The 19,148-nt window shown below is 42.8% G+C and overlaps 1 protein-coding gene across 1 annotated transcript; it reads right to left on the reverse strand.

Annotated features, from left to right (window-relative positions):
• Positions 1 to 802: 802 nt before the first annotated feature.
• On the reverse strand, positions 803 to 15,115 carry LOC106576999 (filensin). Its single transcript, XM_014154628.2, has 8 exons — positions 14,526 to 15,115; positions 13,788 to 13,848; positions 12,944 to 13,039; positions 5,539 to 5,631; positions 4,554 to 4,667; positions 3,281 to 3,501; positions 2,751 to 2,842; positions 803 to 2,333 (listed from the first exon to the last, which is right to left on the reverse strand). Exons 1-8 carry the CDS (start codon positions 14,894 to 14,896, stop codon positions 1,531 to 1,533), a joined length of 1,851 nt encoding a protein of 616 aa, XP_014010103.2. The 5' UTR covers positions 14,897 to 15,115; the 3' UTR covers positions 803 to 1,530.
• Between the last annotated feature and the right edge of the window lie 4,033 nt (positions 15,116 to 19,148).

The raw sequence follows: 19,148 nt of genomic DNA on the forward strand, positions 1-19,148 counted from the left end.
TGTTTCTCTCCCCTTTTTGTCTTACTTTTGTTTCTCTGTCACACGCACACACACACACACACACACATGCTCTCTCTCGTTCTCTTTTTCTCTCTCTTGTCTGACCCTCTAAGGGAGAGTGGATTATGCAGAGTTCAGAGGTCGCTGTCTGCTCCTCCAGATCACCTCAATTAAACATTTATGTCTTTCCTTCAGTAGCTGCAGAGTTCAATGTAACACCTTTCACTCAGGGCTGGGTGACTCCCGATGTTTACTAAACACTACACTAGCTTACTTAGTGTAGTGTCCTCACTTTGGTGCAATTAATATTCCTCTAGTATACATAGTAAGTGTGCGTCTCACTTTTGCAATTAATAGTTTTACTAGTGTAGTGTCCTCACTTTGTTGCAATTAATATTCCTCTAGTATCACACTAGTTTACTTAGGTGTCCTCACTTTGGTGCAATTAATATTCCTCTAGTATCACACTAGTTTACTTAGTGTAGCGTCCTCACTTTGTTGCAATTAATATTCCTCTAGTATCTAAGTCAAACAGGGTGATCAGATAAAAACGAGGCATCCATCGCCTCTACCCTTCAATCATCTTTATAAAGTAGGTAAAGAGCGCTTAAACTGTATACAGTACATAGAAAGTACAAATATGAAACATCAGCTGTTATTATTCAAAGAATATAATATGAATCGTTTAATCTTTTTTGTAATTACATGAGATGATGAGAAGGACTGGGGGCGTTTGTTTGTAAAGCAACAGTGTGTCATAACAGCGGTCTTAACATTAAAACACAAAGACAGTAGAGCTTTGTGCTTTTGAAACTTGATCATTTTTTTATTATTAAAGCAGTTTTATACACAGCAAGACTGTGTTGAGGGCGGTCAATGGCATCCAATTGCACAAATTAAGTCTTGGGTGGAGGTTTGGGGCAAGGTTTGATTTGGAAGGGTGGCAAACATCCATGAGGGCAGTAGCATGTAATCCATTTTTTCACACATCAAAGTCATGTTTTTATTCACTTTATTTTTTTTGGGGGGGGGGACGAGGGGGCTTGTGCTGTTGTTTCGATGTTGGTACTTTGAGTTTTCAGACAGTAAAGGCATAAGGTATTGGCGTAGGTAGAAACAACAACAGCAGCATTATGGAACCAGCTAACTCTTGCTGAACACAAAGCCAGAGAGCGTGAGTGGATGGAGGAGCAGTATCAGCAATGTGGAAGGAGTCTTTAGCAGTTTCCTATGTGAGGACTGGCTCTTCGCAGTTGGTCTCATTCACGGTTGAACAGTGTTTTTAGAATGTCTTTAGCAGAGTTTCATATTGGTCTCATTGTTTGTTCTTGCTGGCATAAGGTGAGGTGGAACTTGTGAGGAGCCTGTCCAGCTCTTTTGGTCAAGGTCAGTCTCCTCAGACTCAGTGCTTCTTCTTGCTTGTCTTCTCAATCATGGTCTCCACCACCATGGCCGTCTCCTCATAGCCCTTGGTCTTGCGGTCTTTGGAGAACTTTTCCACTGACTCCACCATCTCCACCTTCTCATAGCTCATGGAGTCAGGGGCATGCTGCTAGCGCCACGGGGGGAGGGCATGGGAGGAAGGCCCCTGCGATGACTGTCATCTTTACCCCCCTTGGGTCCGGAGGGATTGCTGGGGAATTTGGGGTCTTTGGGGTCCGGACCTGGAGCTGGGACAGGGTTGGGCTGTGGGGGGGGAGTAGGATCTACGTCCCTAGATTTCCCCTTCCCACCACCTTTTCCGCCCTTATCGTCACCCTTGCCACCCTCTCCGTCGGAAGGTGGGGTGGGGATACAGGGGCAAGGGGGTGGCATGGGCTGTGGATGAGGGGGGTCAGGGGGGGGGGGGGTGTATGGGCTGAAGGGGTCATAAGGGGAGACCATGCCGTCACAGATGGTGACAAAGACGTGTCCAGCGGAGGGGCTGGAGGTGTAGAAATGGGGGTGGGGGTAGCTGCCGTCTCCCGTCACCAGCACATAGCGCCCCTTAGTGTAGAAGTCAGCGATTGGCTCTGGCTTCTTGTACTTCCTCATGCGGTCTCTGACGATGTTACAGAGCGTGTCAAAGGCCTTGCTGATCTGAGCTCCGTCTGGGACGTCCTGTGGGGACACACCCGTGTACAGCAAACTCTGCTTCTCCCTATTCACCTCGTCCTCCTCCGCCGCCATCCCTTGCTTCTCATCCTCCATGTGTTCAGCTCCACTGACTCTTTCGTCCTGGCCACTGTCCATCACGTCTTTGGGACTGATCTCCTTCTTCTTCATGACCTTCTTAGCCAGGTTCTTCTGGCGAGGCTTGACACTGCTGATGTCCTGGATGGCTTGGGTGATGTCTGGCAGATAAACAAAATAAACATCTTATATGAGACAAAACACTCTTTAAACATTCTAAAAATATTATTGAAAGGGGAAAGGACTTCCGCGGGACCTGGATCATCCTAACCTGGATCATGAATAGAACCTTTATATAAGACAAAACACACTTTAAAAATTCAAAACACATTATCGAAGGAGGAGAGGACTCCTGCGGAACCTGGATCATCCTAACCATGATCACCATTATCCATGTATAGACCTCAGGAGGATCCATTGTTTGTTGTTTTAAGTGGGTGGGAATCACATCACTGTGTAGCTGTATTCATTAGGGCTCTAGCTAGTGTGGTTATAGCCTATGATGACGATGGGTTGTTACGTGTCTGCTCTGTATGTATGGAGACTATCAGTGTGAAGAAGCTGTGGCATGTCCTCACCTCTGCCCCTGCTCGACACGGTGGGTGTATGGGTAAAGCGGTAATTGGTGGTGAACAAGGTAATGGGAGTCCCAATTATCGCTGAATTCAACCTGTGGAAGAGAATGAGGAAGAAACATCAGTTAGGTCACCACCACAGAAGCAGCATGTGATAGTGTATTTGTATGTGTTAGTACTAAACATTATATTAGTAATTCTAAGAGGTAAATTCCTTTGTCCTTTTTCTAATTACTTTCCCATTTTTGTATTGTGAGGCTGTAAAGAAAATATGTATTGATAAAGTAAACAAAAAAAGATTAGGCCATATTAAAGGGGATTAAATATTACATAAAAAATAAATAACCCTCCTGAAGAGATATTCAACCATGATTGAACAAATCTGAGGTGGAAAACACACAAATATAATATCCAACACTGCCACCATGTGACTGAAATATTCTACTACAAGATTTCGCAGAGTCAACACATTGAAGTGCTTCCTATATCCAGTAGCAGGACACTGGTCACTGTGTGTTGTGGTTAGTAATTACCTGTTGTCCTCATTCTCAATGATCCTCTTGTACCTCTCCAGCTCATTCTCCAGGGAGATCTGGTACATGGCCAGGTGGCGGCACTCGTTGGTGTATTTCTCCAGGGACCTCTCGGCCTCCTCAATGTCCTTTCTCAGAGACTCAATTTGCTCGTTGTACAGCTGGATCTCATCGTCATAGCTCTCCTGGGTGCTCTTGATGGAATTCTCCAACACTGACGTCTGACACAGAGAGAGAGATAAATCGGATTATCATTTCAATATAGATGTGGGAAACATTTTATCATATGGTATGCTACTGTACACTGCTTATAAAAAATTACAAAAACAGAATATAAAAAACCAAAAACCATCAAGAATAGATGTCATATAGAAAAGTTCAACTTAATTTTTTGCCCATCTGATTATTTAAGCGATCGTTGTCATTCCTGCTTAGTCATCGAACTATGCTAACATGCCAGCTGTCTGACTATAAAAAGACAGAATAAATCAGAACATCATGACTACTGTACTCTCTGACGATGTTGTGGTGACAACTGTAGTACTACACAGGTGTTCAACCCACATACGTATTCAACCTTCATGGCAACCTGTCTCCGATTGAAAATTGAGCTTTTAGAGTTTTTAGAGAAATAAATGATAATTATTTCATTCAGATATTCAGATTTCTTGCAATTATAGTCACACAATTTAAAAAAGTCTGAGTTATAGAATGCCATTTGAAAACGTTTTGCTAGGAAACACAAACAGTCATGAGGTACAGGCTACAGAAAATGAACAAAGTGAAAAGCATCATTTGGGAAGAAAGCAGAGGTAGGGACAAAACAAAACTAAAATGAAGGGATGCTCATTTAAGAAATTATTCAATAGATTCACAACTTTTGGAGAAAATACACATGGACATTTGGATCAGTTTGAGGTAGACATTGAGAGTTGTTTATTTGTCCTATGTCTTTTAGTTTTTACTAGTATTTTTTCTAAGAGAGAGACCTGTATTTTCCTGCTTCTCTGTTGCTTGTATCATCTTTACTCACTAATCTAAAGGTGATGACTGGCACCTACTGGTGCCCCTGTGCAACTACAACCAATTTATGTACTGTCCTCCATGGGTACATGTAAATTGTCTACCTCAAGTCAAGTGGCTACCTCATCTCCCTTCCTCACTAATATGCATAGGGAGTAGGGCCTAGGGGTTGATTTGGAATGTGACACTTTCAAACACTTGAGCGTGAGATGTTTGCTAAGTTATCACAGTAATGGAGACAGGAACCTACCTCGGTCTGCAGATGCAGCTTCTGTGCCTGGAGCTGGCAGAGGGCGCTCTTGTACTCCTCCAGCTGGCTTTGCAGGGCTGGAACTCTCCTCTGGGCCAGCTGCTTGTCTTGCTCCTTCACACAGAAACAGTTATAATACACAATGATCACACAGAGACAAGACAGGCCAGTTATAACACATAGCGATCACACAAAAGGACCACAGGCCAGTTATAGCACATAGAGATCACACAAAGGGACCACAGGCCAGTTATAACACATAGAGATCACACAAAGGGACCACAGGCCAGTTATAACACATAGAGATCACACAAAGGGACCACAGGCCAGTTATAACACATAGAGATCACACAAAGGGACCACAGGCCAGTTATAACACATAGAGATCACACAAAGGGACCACAGACCAGTTATAATACACACTGAACAAGTAGAATTGAACAACAACTCAACTAGAATTGAGTTGCAATTGTCTCTAGGCTTAAAAATACATCTTTAAGCTGTCTCCTCCCCTTCATCTACACTGATTGAAGTGGATTTAACAAGTGACATCAATAAGGGATCATAGCTTTCACCTAGATTCACCTGGTCAGTCTGTCATGGAAAGAGCATGTTTTGTATACTCGGTGTACATTAGATTACAGTGCTTTACTTGCAACTTCATAGACAGACAAGCAAACAGCTTACAGACTGACAGCATCAACATACTTTCTATAAAGGGACAACATGACACACAGAGCTGGGATTAACTGTCATAATAATAAACAGAAGCTTATTATAAAAGGCAGTCAGACATCACTGAAATGTCAGTACACGTTAACACATTGGAACAAATCACAACACATTTTCCAGTCAAAGACACAAAGTTCAGCTCACATAGCTGATTCCACTGGTGGTCCTTACGGCTCTATTTTTATCTGGTCTGACACCCCTGGTCTGACTCAGCTGGTTCCCCTGGACACAGAAAGATGCCTGGTGACCTTACCTCAGAGATGCCCACGGCCACGTTGGGCCCCAGGATTATTGTCTGGTTGATCTGGTGCAGGATGTTCACGTAGGTCTGGATCTCTGCCAGGTTCTACAGGGAGGGGGCGGGAGGGGGATAAAGGAGATGAGGGGGGGAGAGGGGATTAATTTGACATTATATTTTACTTGAAATGATCTTGTATACATACTGCTGCTGTATCAAATGAAAAATAAACGTTGCCTTTAAAACACAAACATTGCATTTAAGACGTTCTCCAAGACAATATTAGATCCTGGACTATAAAAAATAAAGGGAACTGTCATACAGGGTGGGTGTATTTAATATATTTGGGATTAGAGTACAGTACACAACGTCTATGTACTCTAATCCTAACTTTATGAAATATACCCACCCTGTATGTCATCCCTTTATTTTCCTCAGTATTATGTGTGCACTGTGTATTTGGAATCCAGGGTCTGTACAGTACACAATATCCATAACCAACTCAGTGGCCATGTGGTTAGAGTCCGCCCTGATATTGAAAAGTTAGGAGCAGGGCCGGTCCTTGCCATTCTGCCGCCCTAGGTGAGACCAAAAAAAGTCACCCCTACTATACTCGAATAGTGTATTGTACGTATTTTCCTGATGTTGAAATCAGGCAAATTTTGGGTTCTGAATGAAAGTTGAAAATAAGTAATTTATAGACATCTATGTTTGGGCAAAATCAAGGTTGGTCCAGACCTGACAAAATCTGAACCAAACATACACATCTATGATTGGTTCAGATTTGGTCCGCATCAAAAACCAATGTCTGTGGATGTGGAAATCAAGGCCTGTCAAGACTGCACCAAAAAAAGACGTCCAAAAGGCATTGGCGTCGGTACGTGCTTACTGAGCTGTACCCTACAGGGTTGCCTGAAATTGCATTTTATGAATGCCCATCAATGTGGTAAGCCTACCATTTGTTAAACGGCCCCAAAAAACATCCAAGACGTCGGCTCATGCTTACAGCATTCTGCAGCGATACGCCATCCTATGTAGTTTGCACTTAGCGGACTATAATTTGTTTTTCAACAGGACAATGACCTAACACACCTCCAGGCTGTTTAAGGGCTATTTGACCAAGAAGGAGAGTGATGGAGAGCTGCATCAGATGATCTGGCCTCCACAATCACCCGACCTAAACCCAATTGAGATAGGTTTGGGATGAGTTGGACCGCAGAGTGAAGGAAAAGCAGCCAACAAGTGTGTGAACTCCTTCAAGACTGTTGTAAAAACATTCCAGGTGAAGCTGGTTGAGAGAATGCCAAGAGTGTGCAAAGCTGTCATCAAGGCAAATGGTTGCTACTTTGAAGAATCTAAAATATGAATCATATTTTGATTTGTTTAACACTTTTTTGTTATTAGATGATTCCATATGTTTTATTTCATAGTTTCAACAATGTAGAAAATAGTAAAACTAAAGACAAACCCTGGAATGAGTAGGTGTATCCAAACTTTTGACTGGTACTGTATGTTAGATTATATTTCTGACAGAACGTTGGTGGACGCCGCAGCGCTACGTCTCTAGAACAGCACACTGGAGAGGCACGCTGGGAATGGATAAGCAAAATATTTTTGCCCCTGCCTTTGATAAAGTGGGCACTGCTTATCACAGGTTAGCATCAATGCTCACCTAAAAAGCCCATATGCCACTGGATGAGAGAAATTGAAATTGTTTTTGAACAGAATTTTGTAAGGCTTTATTTGTACTTGTTGGAGGTGCGTCTTGGTCAGTTTAGCTCAGAAAATGCCGCCCTCGTCAATCTGCCGCCATAAGTGGCCGCCTAATCCTGCCTGATGGAGGGCTGGCCATGGTTGGGAGTTCAATCCCTGGCCAAGTAATACCAAAGACTGTAAACATGGAACCACTCAGCATTAAGTAGCTAATATAGATTGGGGGTAAGGCCCTGTGATAGGCTAGCGTTCCCTGTCCAGGGGGTGTACAACATCAAGCTGCCTCACACTACAGAAACAGGAGACAGGCTCCTGCTCCTATGAGCTGTTCCAAGCTAAGGCTTGTGCAAGGCAACTTACTTCCCAGCTACCATTTTTGAAATCTGAAACTAATTCTAGTAAATCAGGGGGATTTACATTAACATAATTTAGCAGACGACTTACAGTAGTGAGTGCATACATTTTCATACTGGTCCCCTGTGGGAATCAAATCTACAACCAAAACAAATCACATTTTATTGGTCACATACACATGGTTAGCAGATGTTAATGCAAGTGTAGTGAAATGCTTGTGCTTCTAGTTCTGACCATGCAGTGATATCTAACAAGTAATCTAACAATTTCACAACAACTACCTTATTCACACAAGTGTAAAGGAATGAAGAAGAATATGTACATATGGATGAGCGATGGCCGAACGGCATAGGCAAGATACAGTAGATGGTATAGAGTACAGTATATACATATGAGATGAGTAATGTAGGGTATGTAAACATTATATAAAGTGGCATTGTTTAAAGTGATTAGTGATACATTTATTACATCCAATTTTTTATTATTAAAGTGGCTAGAGATTTGAGTCAGTATGTTGGCAGCAGCCACTCAATGTGTTAGTGATGGCTGTTTAACAGTCTCTCGGTCCCAGCTTTGATGCACCTGTACTGACCTCGCCTTCTGGATGGTAGCGGGGTGAACAGGCAGTGGCTTGGGTGGTTGTTGTCCTTGATGATTTTTGTTGGCCTTTCTGTGACATCGGGTGGTGTAGGTGTCTTGGAGGGCAGGTAGTTTGCCCCCGGTGATGCGTTGTGCAGACCTCACTACCCTCTGGAGAGCCTTGCGGTTGTGGGCGGAGCAGTTGCCGTACCAGGTGGTGATACAGCCCGACGGGATGCTTTCGATTGTGCATCTGTAAAGGTTTGTGAGTGTTTTTGGTGACAAGCCAAATTTCTTTAGCCTCCTGAGGTTGAAGAGGCGCTGCTGCGCCTTCTTCACCACGCTGTCTGTGTGGGTGGACCATTTCAGTTTGTCCATGATGTGTACGCCGAGGAACTTAAATCTTTCCACCTTCTCCACTACTGTCCCGTCGATATGGATAGGGGGGTGCTCCCTCTGCTGCTCCCTCTCCTTTGTTTTGTTAACGTTGAGTGTGAGGTTGTTTTCCTGACACCACACTCCGAGGGCCCTCACCTCCTCCCTGTAGGCCGTCTCGCTGTTGTTGGTAATCAAGCCTACCACTGTAGTGTCGTCTGCAAACTTGATGATTGAGTTGGAGGCGTGCATGGCCACGCATTCATGGTTGAACAGGGAGTACAGGAGAGGGCTGAGAACGCACCCTTGTGTTGGGGGCCCCAGTGTTGAGGATTAGCGGGGTGGAGATGTTGTTTCCTACCCTCACTGGGGGCCCCAGTGTTGAGGATTAGCGGGGTGGAGATGTTGTTTCCTACCCTCACTGGGGGCCACAGTGTTGAGGATTAGCGGGGTGGAGATGTTGTTTCCTACCCTCACCACATGGGGGCGGTACGTCAGAAAGTCCAGGACCTAGTTGCACAGGGCGGGGTCGAGACCCAGGGTCTCGAGCTTAATGATGAGTTTGAAGGGTACTATGGTGTTAAATGCTGAGCTGTTGTCGATGAACAGCATTCTTACATAGGTATTCCTCTTGTCGAGATGGGTTAGGGCAGTGTGCAGTGTGATTACGATTGCGTCGTCTGTGGACCTATTTGGGTGTTAAGCAAATTGGACTGGGTCTAGGGTGTCAGGTAGGGTGGAGGTGATATGATCCTTGACTAGTCTCTCAAAGCACTTCATGATGACGGAAGTGAGTGCTACGTGGCGATAGTCGTTTAGCTCAGTTACCTTAGCTTTCTTGGGAACAGGAACAATGGTGGCCCTCTTGAAGCATGTGGGAACAGCAGACTGGGATAGTTATTGATTGAATATGTCCCAGCCAGCTGGTCTGCGCATGCTCTGAGGATGCGGCTAGGGATGCCGTCTGGGCAGGCAGCCTTGCGAGGGTTAACACGTTTAAATGTTTTACTCACGTTGGCTGCGGTGAAGGAGAGTCCGCAGGTTTTGGTAGCGGGCCGTGTTGGTGGCACTGTATTGTCCTCAAAGCGAGAGAAGAAGGTGTTTCATTTGTCTGGGAGCAAGACATCGGAGTCCGCGACGGGGCTGGTTTTCTTTTTGTAGTCTGTGATTGACTGTAGACCCTGCCACATTCCTCTAGTGTCTGAGCCGTTGGCATTGCAAGCGCCATGCTCTACCAACTGAGCCACACAGGATCAGTTATTTGTGTCAGAAGGGCATGGGCCGGAATCAAACCCACGCAGACACTGTAGACCTATATGTGGGCGTGGAAGGCAGCAGCCCTAACCGCTAGACCACCCCAGGCCACTATTGAACTAAATGTTGACAGTTCAATCGTAACCTTAATTTACACATGACATTTGTATGTCGTAGCCTAGTGGAGACCAATATCTAGCTTGTGTCATTAAGCTATATAAAACAATGGTTGTTAATGTGTATGGCTGCATTTCAGATAAATGTTTGTACATTTGAATGTTGCAGTAATAGGACCTAGGCCTAGCGTTTGAGTGAGCGAGAGAGAATCTTATTCTGAAAGCAAGTCCTGATCCCAAGAACTGCTCATTTTCAGAGAATCACAAGGCTCATTTGAATTTCCTGATGCATCAGGAAAATGATCTGTGACAAACGAGTGATCAAGTTAAGATCCGACATCTGTAACCTACTTCAACAAGGTACTTCCATTAGAAAAAGGTTGAGCAAAATGTGGTACAGTATGTGGCTAAAGAGGCAGTTGCAATATTGTCTGTTTACAAGGGGCTGTTAATGACCTAGCCAATACCAGCAGCTCTGTAGCCTCTGTAAATGAGGGCAGTGGTGTGAAGAGTTTGGTAGACCACTGGGCTCATCATTACAGCCTTTAAATGTGTCTAATTGTTTGACTCTCTGATGTGTTCTGCCTGACTTGCATCAGTATAGGCCTAACCTGAGGAAGAATTTAAGAGTAAATATGTGTGCAATTACACATTTAATAGCCTCGTTAAGTATGTTGCCTAAGCAAATAAAATGTGTTTGCCGGGTAAACACCAACGCACTGAGGTGGGTTGTTAAATTCACTAGTCATTGATTTAGTTTCAGTATTTATTGATTGGATTGGTACGGTCCATCTGGCGGATGTAAACAAAGCATTACGGATGTTAAAAAAAAAATATATATATATATATATATATATAAATATACAGATGTGGTATCTTAATTTGATCACAGAAAAATCCAATAATCCTTGTGATTTATCTAAATTCACTGAAAACCTCCAGTTCTCATTCTCTCTTGCTGTCTCAAACGCTAAAGCACCAGTCAGAATAAAAATCCTACTACTGTAGATCCTACTACTGCCACATTCAAATGTAAAAATGTTTACCTGAAATGCCAGCCTGGTTTCATAGACTAGACATAACATAGTAAATGTAAACACGACACTTAAATTAGTATGACACAGTATGTTATGTTTGGTATGGTTACATATGACAGAAGGTTACTTAAGGCAAAAACAAAAGTAAGGTTGTTGGTCGGGGTGGAGAGGTGGCGAACATCTAGCATCCCAAAGGTTGCATGTTTGAATCTCATCATGGACAACTTTAGCCAATTTGTAACTACTTACTACTTTTTTGCTACTTTGCATCTACTTAGCATGTTAGCTAACCCTTCCCCTAACCTTTTAACCTAACTCCTAACCTTAACCCTAATCTTAAACCCTAACCCCTAGCCTAGCTAACATTAGGCTACAACTAGCAATGCAAATGGCTCTGAGAAACAAATAATATTACTACACAGATCATACACTTAAGGTTAGCTAGCGAGCCAGCCAGCTAACGTTAGATAGCTAGCCAACACTGCACTTTAACTTTAAATTAAAATTACTTTGACAAAATTAGAAACGTGTAAAATCTGAAAATGTAGCTAGCTAGACTCTCTTACCCGTATAAATTGATGGACGCTTCTCCCTCTCTGTCATGGATGCCATGGTTGCCCTTAGTTTGAAGATGTAATCCGGAAACAGGTGTTTTATACAACAGCCTTCTGTGTGTTCTCTTTTTGACTCTGTCTGCATATTTGCAATCAAACACCAGAATTTCCTCCATCTCCTTAGCTATCATACTCTAATTCCACTGATTTCAAAACTCGGTCCTCCAGAAAGTGGAGAGCAACCCTTGTGCAGTTCTACTATGTGATATCTTTAAAAAAAGATGGGTTGGAAAGGATTACCTACACATACTGACAGCTCATGTAACAGCTCATGTTATAGACAGAAGCCTGCTACACGGCAGACCAATCCGAACTCATCTCTCGGAATGTCCAGCCCGCTCATTGTCTCAGTTGACTTTTTCCGTGGCCAAACCAACTAGGCTCATCATGTAACAATTTTATTCGTATTTACAGATATTTTATTCGTATTTACAGCATACAAGTTTGTTATTAAGGCACATAAAAGTTCACGTTCCAGAAGGCTCTCCTGTGAAGTTGTGACGTGCGAAATATGCCCTAGTTTCCTGAAACTAGTCACATATTTTGACAGGGAGGCTAAAATGTTTAATTTGGCTCTATACACCAGCATTTTGGATTTTTACTTTGTGATAAAGTCACAGAGGGATAAATATCATAACCCCCCAAAATGCTAACCTCCCCTGTTATTGGTAATGGTGAGAGGCTAGCATGGTTTTGCAGAATGGTCTTTGTACCTCTGTAACTTTCTCACTCATCATTATTCACAATTCATTCATGATTATCTGAAATCATGTTAGCATCCACATGAATGTAGAAGTGTTCAGAAACATATTCTATTCTTATTTACAATAAAAGTGAGTCCAAAATTACACAATACACTATTTACCATTCCTTTATATTTGGCACAACATAATCCAAAACCCAAACCAAATCTAACTGCGAATGCATCCAACAAGTTTGTAGAGTCGCAAGCTTGATGTAGTCATTACGTGCTAGGATTATGGGACCAAATACTACACTTTTGACTACTTTAATACACTATAAGTGAATTTGTCCAAATAGTTATGACACCTTCAAATGGGGGGACTAGATACACCTAATAGCCTACTGTAGCCTACTGTAGCCTATGAAAACAAATATTTTTCATAATCAAATCCTTTTGCTGCAGGATTATGTTACTCCTATTGCGAGACTGGTCAATTTAAGTTCCTACATCTGCAGGTTGAAAGGCACACAAATACTGTACCGGTTTCCTTTGCAATAAGTCTTTTTTTTATGATTAGTACACTCCACTGACCTAAAATACTTCCCCCAGGGCCAATTGTATGATTGTACAATATAAAAGGCAGAATAAGTTTGTAATAGATTGCAGATGATGTGTAGGTTGTATACCTCTTACCTTCCTGTGTCTGTCTTTGGTGGAGTTGATGTCGTCCTGAAGGAACTGGGACTGGATCTGAAACTCCAGGTTCCTCAACAGGGCATAGTCAGCCTCCTAGGAGAGGAGAGCAGAGGAGAAAAGGACAAGTGGAGAGGAGAGGAAAATAAAAGAGGGAAGAGAAAATTAAAAGAAGCGAAGAAGATGGGAGCAAAAGAGACGAGAGAGAGAGAGGCAAGTCGATAGGTAGATATCCACTCCTCATAAAGCCTCACACAGTATTATACTGCGGTTATTATTCATCTGAACACCACACAAAGCCTTTTCTTCACTAGTACATTCCTCCATTATGTCTAAAGCCTCTGATATCACTAACCCAGAAAGACAGCGATATGATAAGACATTTTAATTCAGTTCCATCAGCTCACTGTATTGTCCTGACCTCATAAGCTTTGTCTCTCAGCCCCAAAGTCCTATCAGGATTGCAGTTACACAACATAATTATGATTCTACCACTCTGGACAAAGCTTGTAGATTATTAACCAGACAGATTATATATTACATATTTTCTGTTGTTCCACATTGCAAAGCCCCTTTCATGCAAAGTGCTTATGCAGAAAACTTTGCTCATAAATTGTGTTTTATGGTTAGGGCGCTAATAATGCAGCATGACAGTTTAGCATGTGTATTACAGTTTAACATAGTAGGCGGTTTCCCGCAAACAGATTAGGCTTAGTCCTGGACTAAAAAGCAAGCCCAATGGAGAATGTCCATCAAATAATTTTTTGTCCGGGACTAAGTTTCATTTCGGTTTTTTTTACATTAAATTAAATGGGGGAAATTGTCATAGGACTCACACACATACCTTGTTGAGTTGTTCCAATGTACCCCGCAGCTGTTCTTGATACTCACATTCATTTCTGTATCTTTGGAGTACAAAAACAGTCACAAAACATAAATTCAAGAATTATGTGTGGACTACCTTGTATTGCTCTGTCATTTACATGAGTTTGTGTATTGAGCACATTGAGAGGATCAACTTTTCTCTATTGGGCTTTTCTGACTTTACAATGTCTGTAAAACAACACATTTCACTGCACCTATCTGTGTGACAATAAAACACAATTTTTTTCGTTTTTATTAACTATTCATTTTCCTTATTCAACCTGACTCCCCTTGAGAACACTTGAAAGGGATGTTTGTTATCTTTTTCAGCACACAACCACTTGTGCAGCATTCCTCTTAGTACTGTCTTGGCGTTAGAAGGTAAAAATCCATGACACTTACCATGACTGAACTCACAGCACCTGCCATTTCCATGTCAATAAACCCCTTTATTGAAGACAGACTTTCAACAGGTGGACAATGTATCACAGTCAGATTATCGGGGAAAACGAAGCCTTCACCAGCATACAAACAGTTTACTCTGCATCTGGTCTTGAGAAGGGCACCTCACCCCTGCACTGCTTACTCACAGCCGGTGGCCCATCCACACTTTCCTTCTCTCTGACCCACACATCAGTTTTAAAAAACACACTAGTCCTACTAACGCACGCACACAAATACACGCACGCACACCTTCAAACTCACGGACATCACTTACTTGTTGGTGAACTCGTCCAGCATGCGGCATGAGTCCTTCAGCTCTCGCTCAAGCTTGGCACGGTCAGCGGAGAGCTCGCGGATGCGCTGCTGGTTCAGGCCGATCTGTTCGGTAAAGGCCTCCTCGAGCCCACTAGCCTCCTCCATCCGCTGCAGCGTCTCTAGCTGCTTCCGGAACACAGCATTGCGCTGCTCCAGCACGCGTGCCCGGTTGATGTAGCGGGCGAAACGGTTGTTGAGTTCTTGCAGGCTCTCCCAGCCCTGGATGGCCGAGGCGCCCGCCGACGCGTCAGGGCCATAGGGCTCCTCGAAGACATCGGAGCGTTCATACTTCTCCTTGCGCACCTCGTGCTTGTAACTGGTCTGGTGCATGGTGGTGGTTGTCGCTCTCCCGCTGTCTCGGTTGGTGTTATCCCCGGAGTGCGTTCTCCCCTTTAGCACCTTTAGTGTGTGAAAACTCGGGTGCTCACCCTTGGCTGTCTCATGCTAGACTAAAGACTGCCCGGCCCCTGCCGGCTGCGAAATAGACCCCCACAAATCTCCTGCTGGCCTGATCCCACGCAAGCCGCGCTCATAGGGCCTTCCAGAGTTTGTTAGCCTTTGTGGCTGACATTACAAAAGCTCTGCCAATGATGATCGAGCAAAAAGACAAAAACAAACGGCAGACAGGCGAGGGGGAATATTGCTGTGTCAAATGGACCATTATGAGAAGCCTCATTGTTTCCAATGAACTGTTTTTCTAGATCTCGGTTTGATTTATAGGGAATTTTGGACTATGGCCTAGGTTTAACACATGACCAAGTGGAAATAGCATGCTGTGCAGGTTTTTGCTACAGGCTATAGACAATTACTAATGTGCCAAAAGTACTCTAGTAACCCCTAAAGCAGATTTGAGCTATTTTGTTCTCCTACTGGTTATTATACAAACTGTTACAAATTGGCAAGCCCTGTCACATCCTTCATCACACAAGTGAATTGAATATTCATAGATGTCCGCAAACATTAAATTATTACACACAATAACCCACAGAAAGCATTGGCCAAGATCCAGCTCAAATAATGAAATTGGTCAGTCATACATTATTCAAAATCTTCCAATTGCACAAAGATTATACGAAATTACAATCCCACTGATGGGAGTCACAACAATTGACTGACTGTCCCAGGGGTAAAAAAATACATTTTTATCAACTGCATGAGAAAAATACATATGGAACCAAAGGGTTTGGTCTTATGGATACTGCAGACGATCTTGGAATGTTTGGTTTAGCTCTCAACTTGTCTACTGAATATTCTGAATGTATTGACTGTACACAAATCGACAGCCTGCTTCTTTTTCATGTAAGGGGATTGGTGTTACTGTAAAATGTGTATTCCTCTGTGGAATTAGCAAATTCAAGGCCAGGAGCAGCCACAGTAACACTAGTATCTGTACAAATGAGCTTTTGTTGCATCCACCCTCACCTCACAACAACACACCAAAAGCCAAAGGAGCTCTCTCTCTCTCGCCTAAGTTTATATGAGGATGGTGTTGCTGCTCCTTTTGAGGAAAGCTCTCAACCTGAAATACCTCAGAAATTCAGTGAATGTTTACATAAATTGTAAAAATGTCAAATAGAACCCAGACGGCAGCTTTTTTCAGGGAGTCTCTCTGGACACTGATAATGCTTGTGCCTCAAGCAATGCTATTTAAGCTGTGTCTGGTGGGTGGTGTGTGTGTGTGTGTGCATGTGTGACCTCACTTCACATTGCAGCAGACCAGTGTTGGTTGAGTAGCACAGGTTGAGTGCATAAATGACTCATCTTGTTCCAGGGCGATAGCCGTGCTCTGCTATGTACGTTTACATGACTTCATGACCTCAAGATCTAACCCAGCTGTGTCAGTTTGTGTGTTGACACATATTGTATTTATATATTGTATGTGTATTTTATTAATATGGTGTGTGTGTGCATTAGGGCATTGTCCTGTGTGGTGGGTGGTCACACTTGACAGATCTAGAGGGGCTGTCTGCCCATATATGGCTGAATGGAGCACATGCCACAATGTATTACATCAGCACTTCTGACCGTAGAAAAGCCAGGGGTTCAGAGGAAAAAATGGTTATGCAGTGCAGGCAGCTAGAACTGGACATAGGCTCCTAGTTCTGTAAAAGATATGTTAGTATTAGTATTACTGAACAAAAATATAAACACAACATTCAACAATTTCAAAGATTTTGAGTTACAGTTCATAGAAGAAAATCAGTAAATTGAAATAAATTCATTAGGCCCTAATCTATGTATTTCACATGACTGGGCAGGGGCTTAGACATGGCTTAGACATTTTTGTTCAGTATATATTAATTTGTTATTTATAGATTTTCCAAGTTCAGTCCACTGTAGGCCCCTATTGTTGTACCTTACAATAACACTGTCACGCTGTATAATGATAGGAGACAAGCACAGGAATATGTAATAGGGGGTTTTATTTTCTCCACCCAAACAAAAGAGCGAGGAGTAAACCTCTAAATAATACACTGGACGAGACCTGTAAAACAAGTGTACAATAACACGTAGCATGGAAGCCGATACAACACAGGTACAAGACCAATGGACACAATAACAATAACTGACAAGGACAATGGGAAGCAGAGGGAACATATATACAAACATACTAATCAGGGGGAATGGGAACCCTGTGTGCGTAATGAGACAAGACAGTCTGGGGTTGGTGGTATTTTGTTATTTATTTAACCAGGTAGGCCAGTTGAGAAAAAGTTCTCATTAACAACTGCGACCTGGCCAAGATAAAGCAAAGCAGTGCGACACAAACACAGAGTTACACATGGGATAAACAAACATGCAGTCAATAACACAATCGAAACATCTATACATATAGTGTGTGCAAATGTAGTAAGGTTAGGGAGGTAAGGCAATAAATAGTCCATAGTGGCGAAATAATTACAATGTAGCATTAACACTGGAGTGATAGATGTGCAGAAGATGAGCAAGTAGAGATACTGGGGTGCAAAGGAGCAAAAAAAATAAAATATTTCAAGTGGTTCCAGTCACTTGCAGCAGAGAACTGGAAGGAAAGGCGGCCAAAGGAGGAGTTGGCTTTGGGGATGACCAGTGAAATATACAGTTGAAGTCGGAAATGTACATACACTTAGGTTGGAGTCATTAAAATTTGTTGTTCAACCACTCCATAAAATTCTTGTTAGCAAACTATAGTTTTGGCAATGTCACACCATGACCGAGGACAGCCCTCGGGGATCTCTGTGGTGTAATAGGTCAGAGTGTGACTAGTGTGTTCCTTTTCCCACCTGCGATGTGGGATATTGTTTGTTTTGTATGTGTGCGTATGTGCGCTACGTATTTCACATCGTTATATCTTTATTATTATTAAAATGTGGAACTCTACTCACACTGCGCCTTGGTCCAATTATTTATATGACGATCATGACAGGCAAGTCGGTTAGGACATCTACTTTGTGCATGACACAAGTAATTTTTCAAACAATTGTTACAGACAGATTATTTCACCCCAGTGGGTCAGAAGTTTTCATACACTAAGTTGACAGTGCCTTCAAACAGCTTGGAAAATTCCAGATAATTATGTCATGGCTTTAGAAGCTTCTGATAGGCTAATTGACATACTTGGAGTCAATTGGAGGTGTACCTGTGGATATATTTCAAGGTCTACCTTCAAACTCAGTGCCTCTTTGCTTGACATCATGGGAAAATCAAAAGAAAATCAGCCAAGACCTCAGAAAAAAATTGTAGACCTCCACAAGTCTGGTTCATCCTTGGAGCAATTTCCAAACGCCTGAAGGTACCACGTTCATCTGTACAAACAATAGTATGCACGTATAAACACCATGGGACCCCGCAGCCGTCATACTGCTCAGGAAAGAGACACGTTCTGTCTCCTAGAGATGAACGTACTTTGGTGCGAAAAGTGCAAATCAATCCCAGAACAACAGCAAAGGACCTTGTGAAGATGCTGGAGGAAACAGGTACAAAAGTATCTATATCCACAGTAAAACGAGTCCTAAATCGACATATCCTGAAAGGCCGCTCAGCAAGGAAGAAGCCACTGCTCCAAAACTGCCATGAAAAAGCCAGACTACGGTTTGCAACTACACATGGGGACAAAGATCGTAATTTTTTGAGAAATGTCCTCTGGTCTGATGAAACAAAAATAGAACTGTTTGGCCATAATGACCATCGTTATGTTTGGAGGAAAAAGGGGGAGGCTTGCAAGCTGAAGAACACCATCCCAACCATGAAGCACAGGTGCGTTGCTGCAGATGGGACTGGTGCACTTCACAAAATAGATGGCATCATGAGGATGGAAAGTTATGTGGATATATTGAAGCAACATCTCAAGATATCAGTCAGAAAGTTAAAGCTCGGTTGCAAATGGGTCTTCCAAATGGACAATAACCCCAAGCATACTTACAAAGTTGAGGCAAAATGGCTTATGGACAACAAAGTCAAGGTATTGGAGTGGCCATCACAAAGTCCTGACCTCAATCCTATAGAAAATGTGTGGGCAAACTGAAAAAGTGTGTGCGAGCAAGGAGGCCTACAATCCTGACTCAGTTACACCAGCTCTGTCAGGAGGAATGGACCAAAATTC

Source organism: Salmo salar, chromosome ssa18 (genome assembly GCF_905237065.1).
Source record: "Salmo salar chromosome ssa18, Ssal_v3.1, whole genome shotgun sequence".
NCBI lineage: Eukaryota > Metazoa > Chordata > Actinopteri > Salmoniformes > Salmonidae > Salmo > Salmo salar.

Coding starts and splice junctions, on each gene's coding strand:
- LOC106576999 (XM_014154628.2), bottom strand. CDS start 14,896: ATGCACCAGACCAGTTACAAGCACGAGGTGCGCAAGGAGAAGTATGAA. Junction 5,632..12,943: donor CCAAAGACAGACACAGGAAG/GTAAGAGGTATA, acceptor CCCTCCCTGTAG/AACCTGGCAGAGATCCAGAC. Junction 4,668..5,538: donor TGGCCGTGGGCATCTCTGAG/GTAAGGTCACCA, acceptor TTCTGTGTGAAG/GAGCAAGACAAGCAGCTGGC.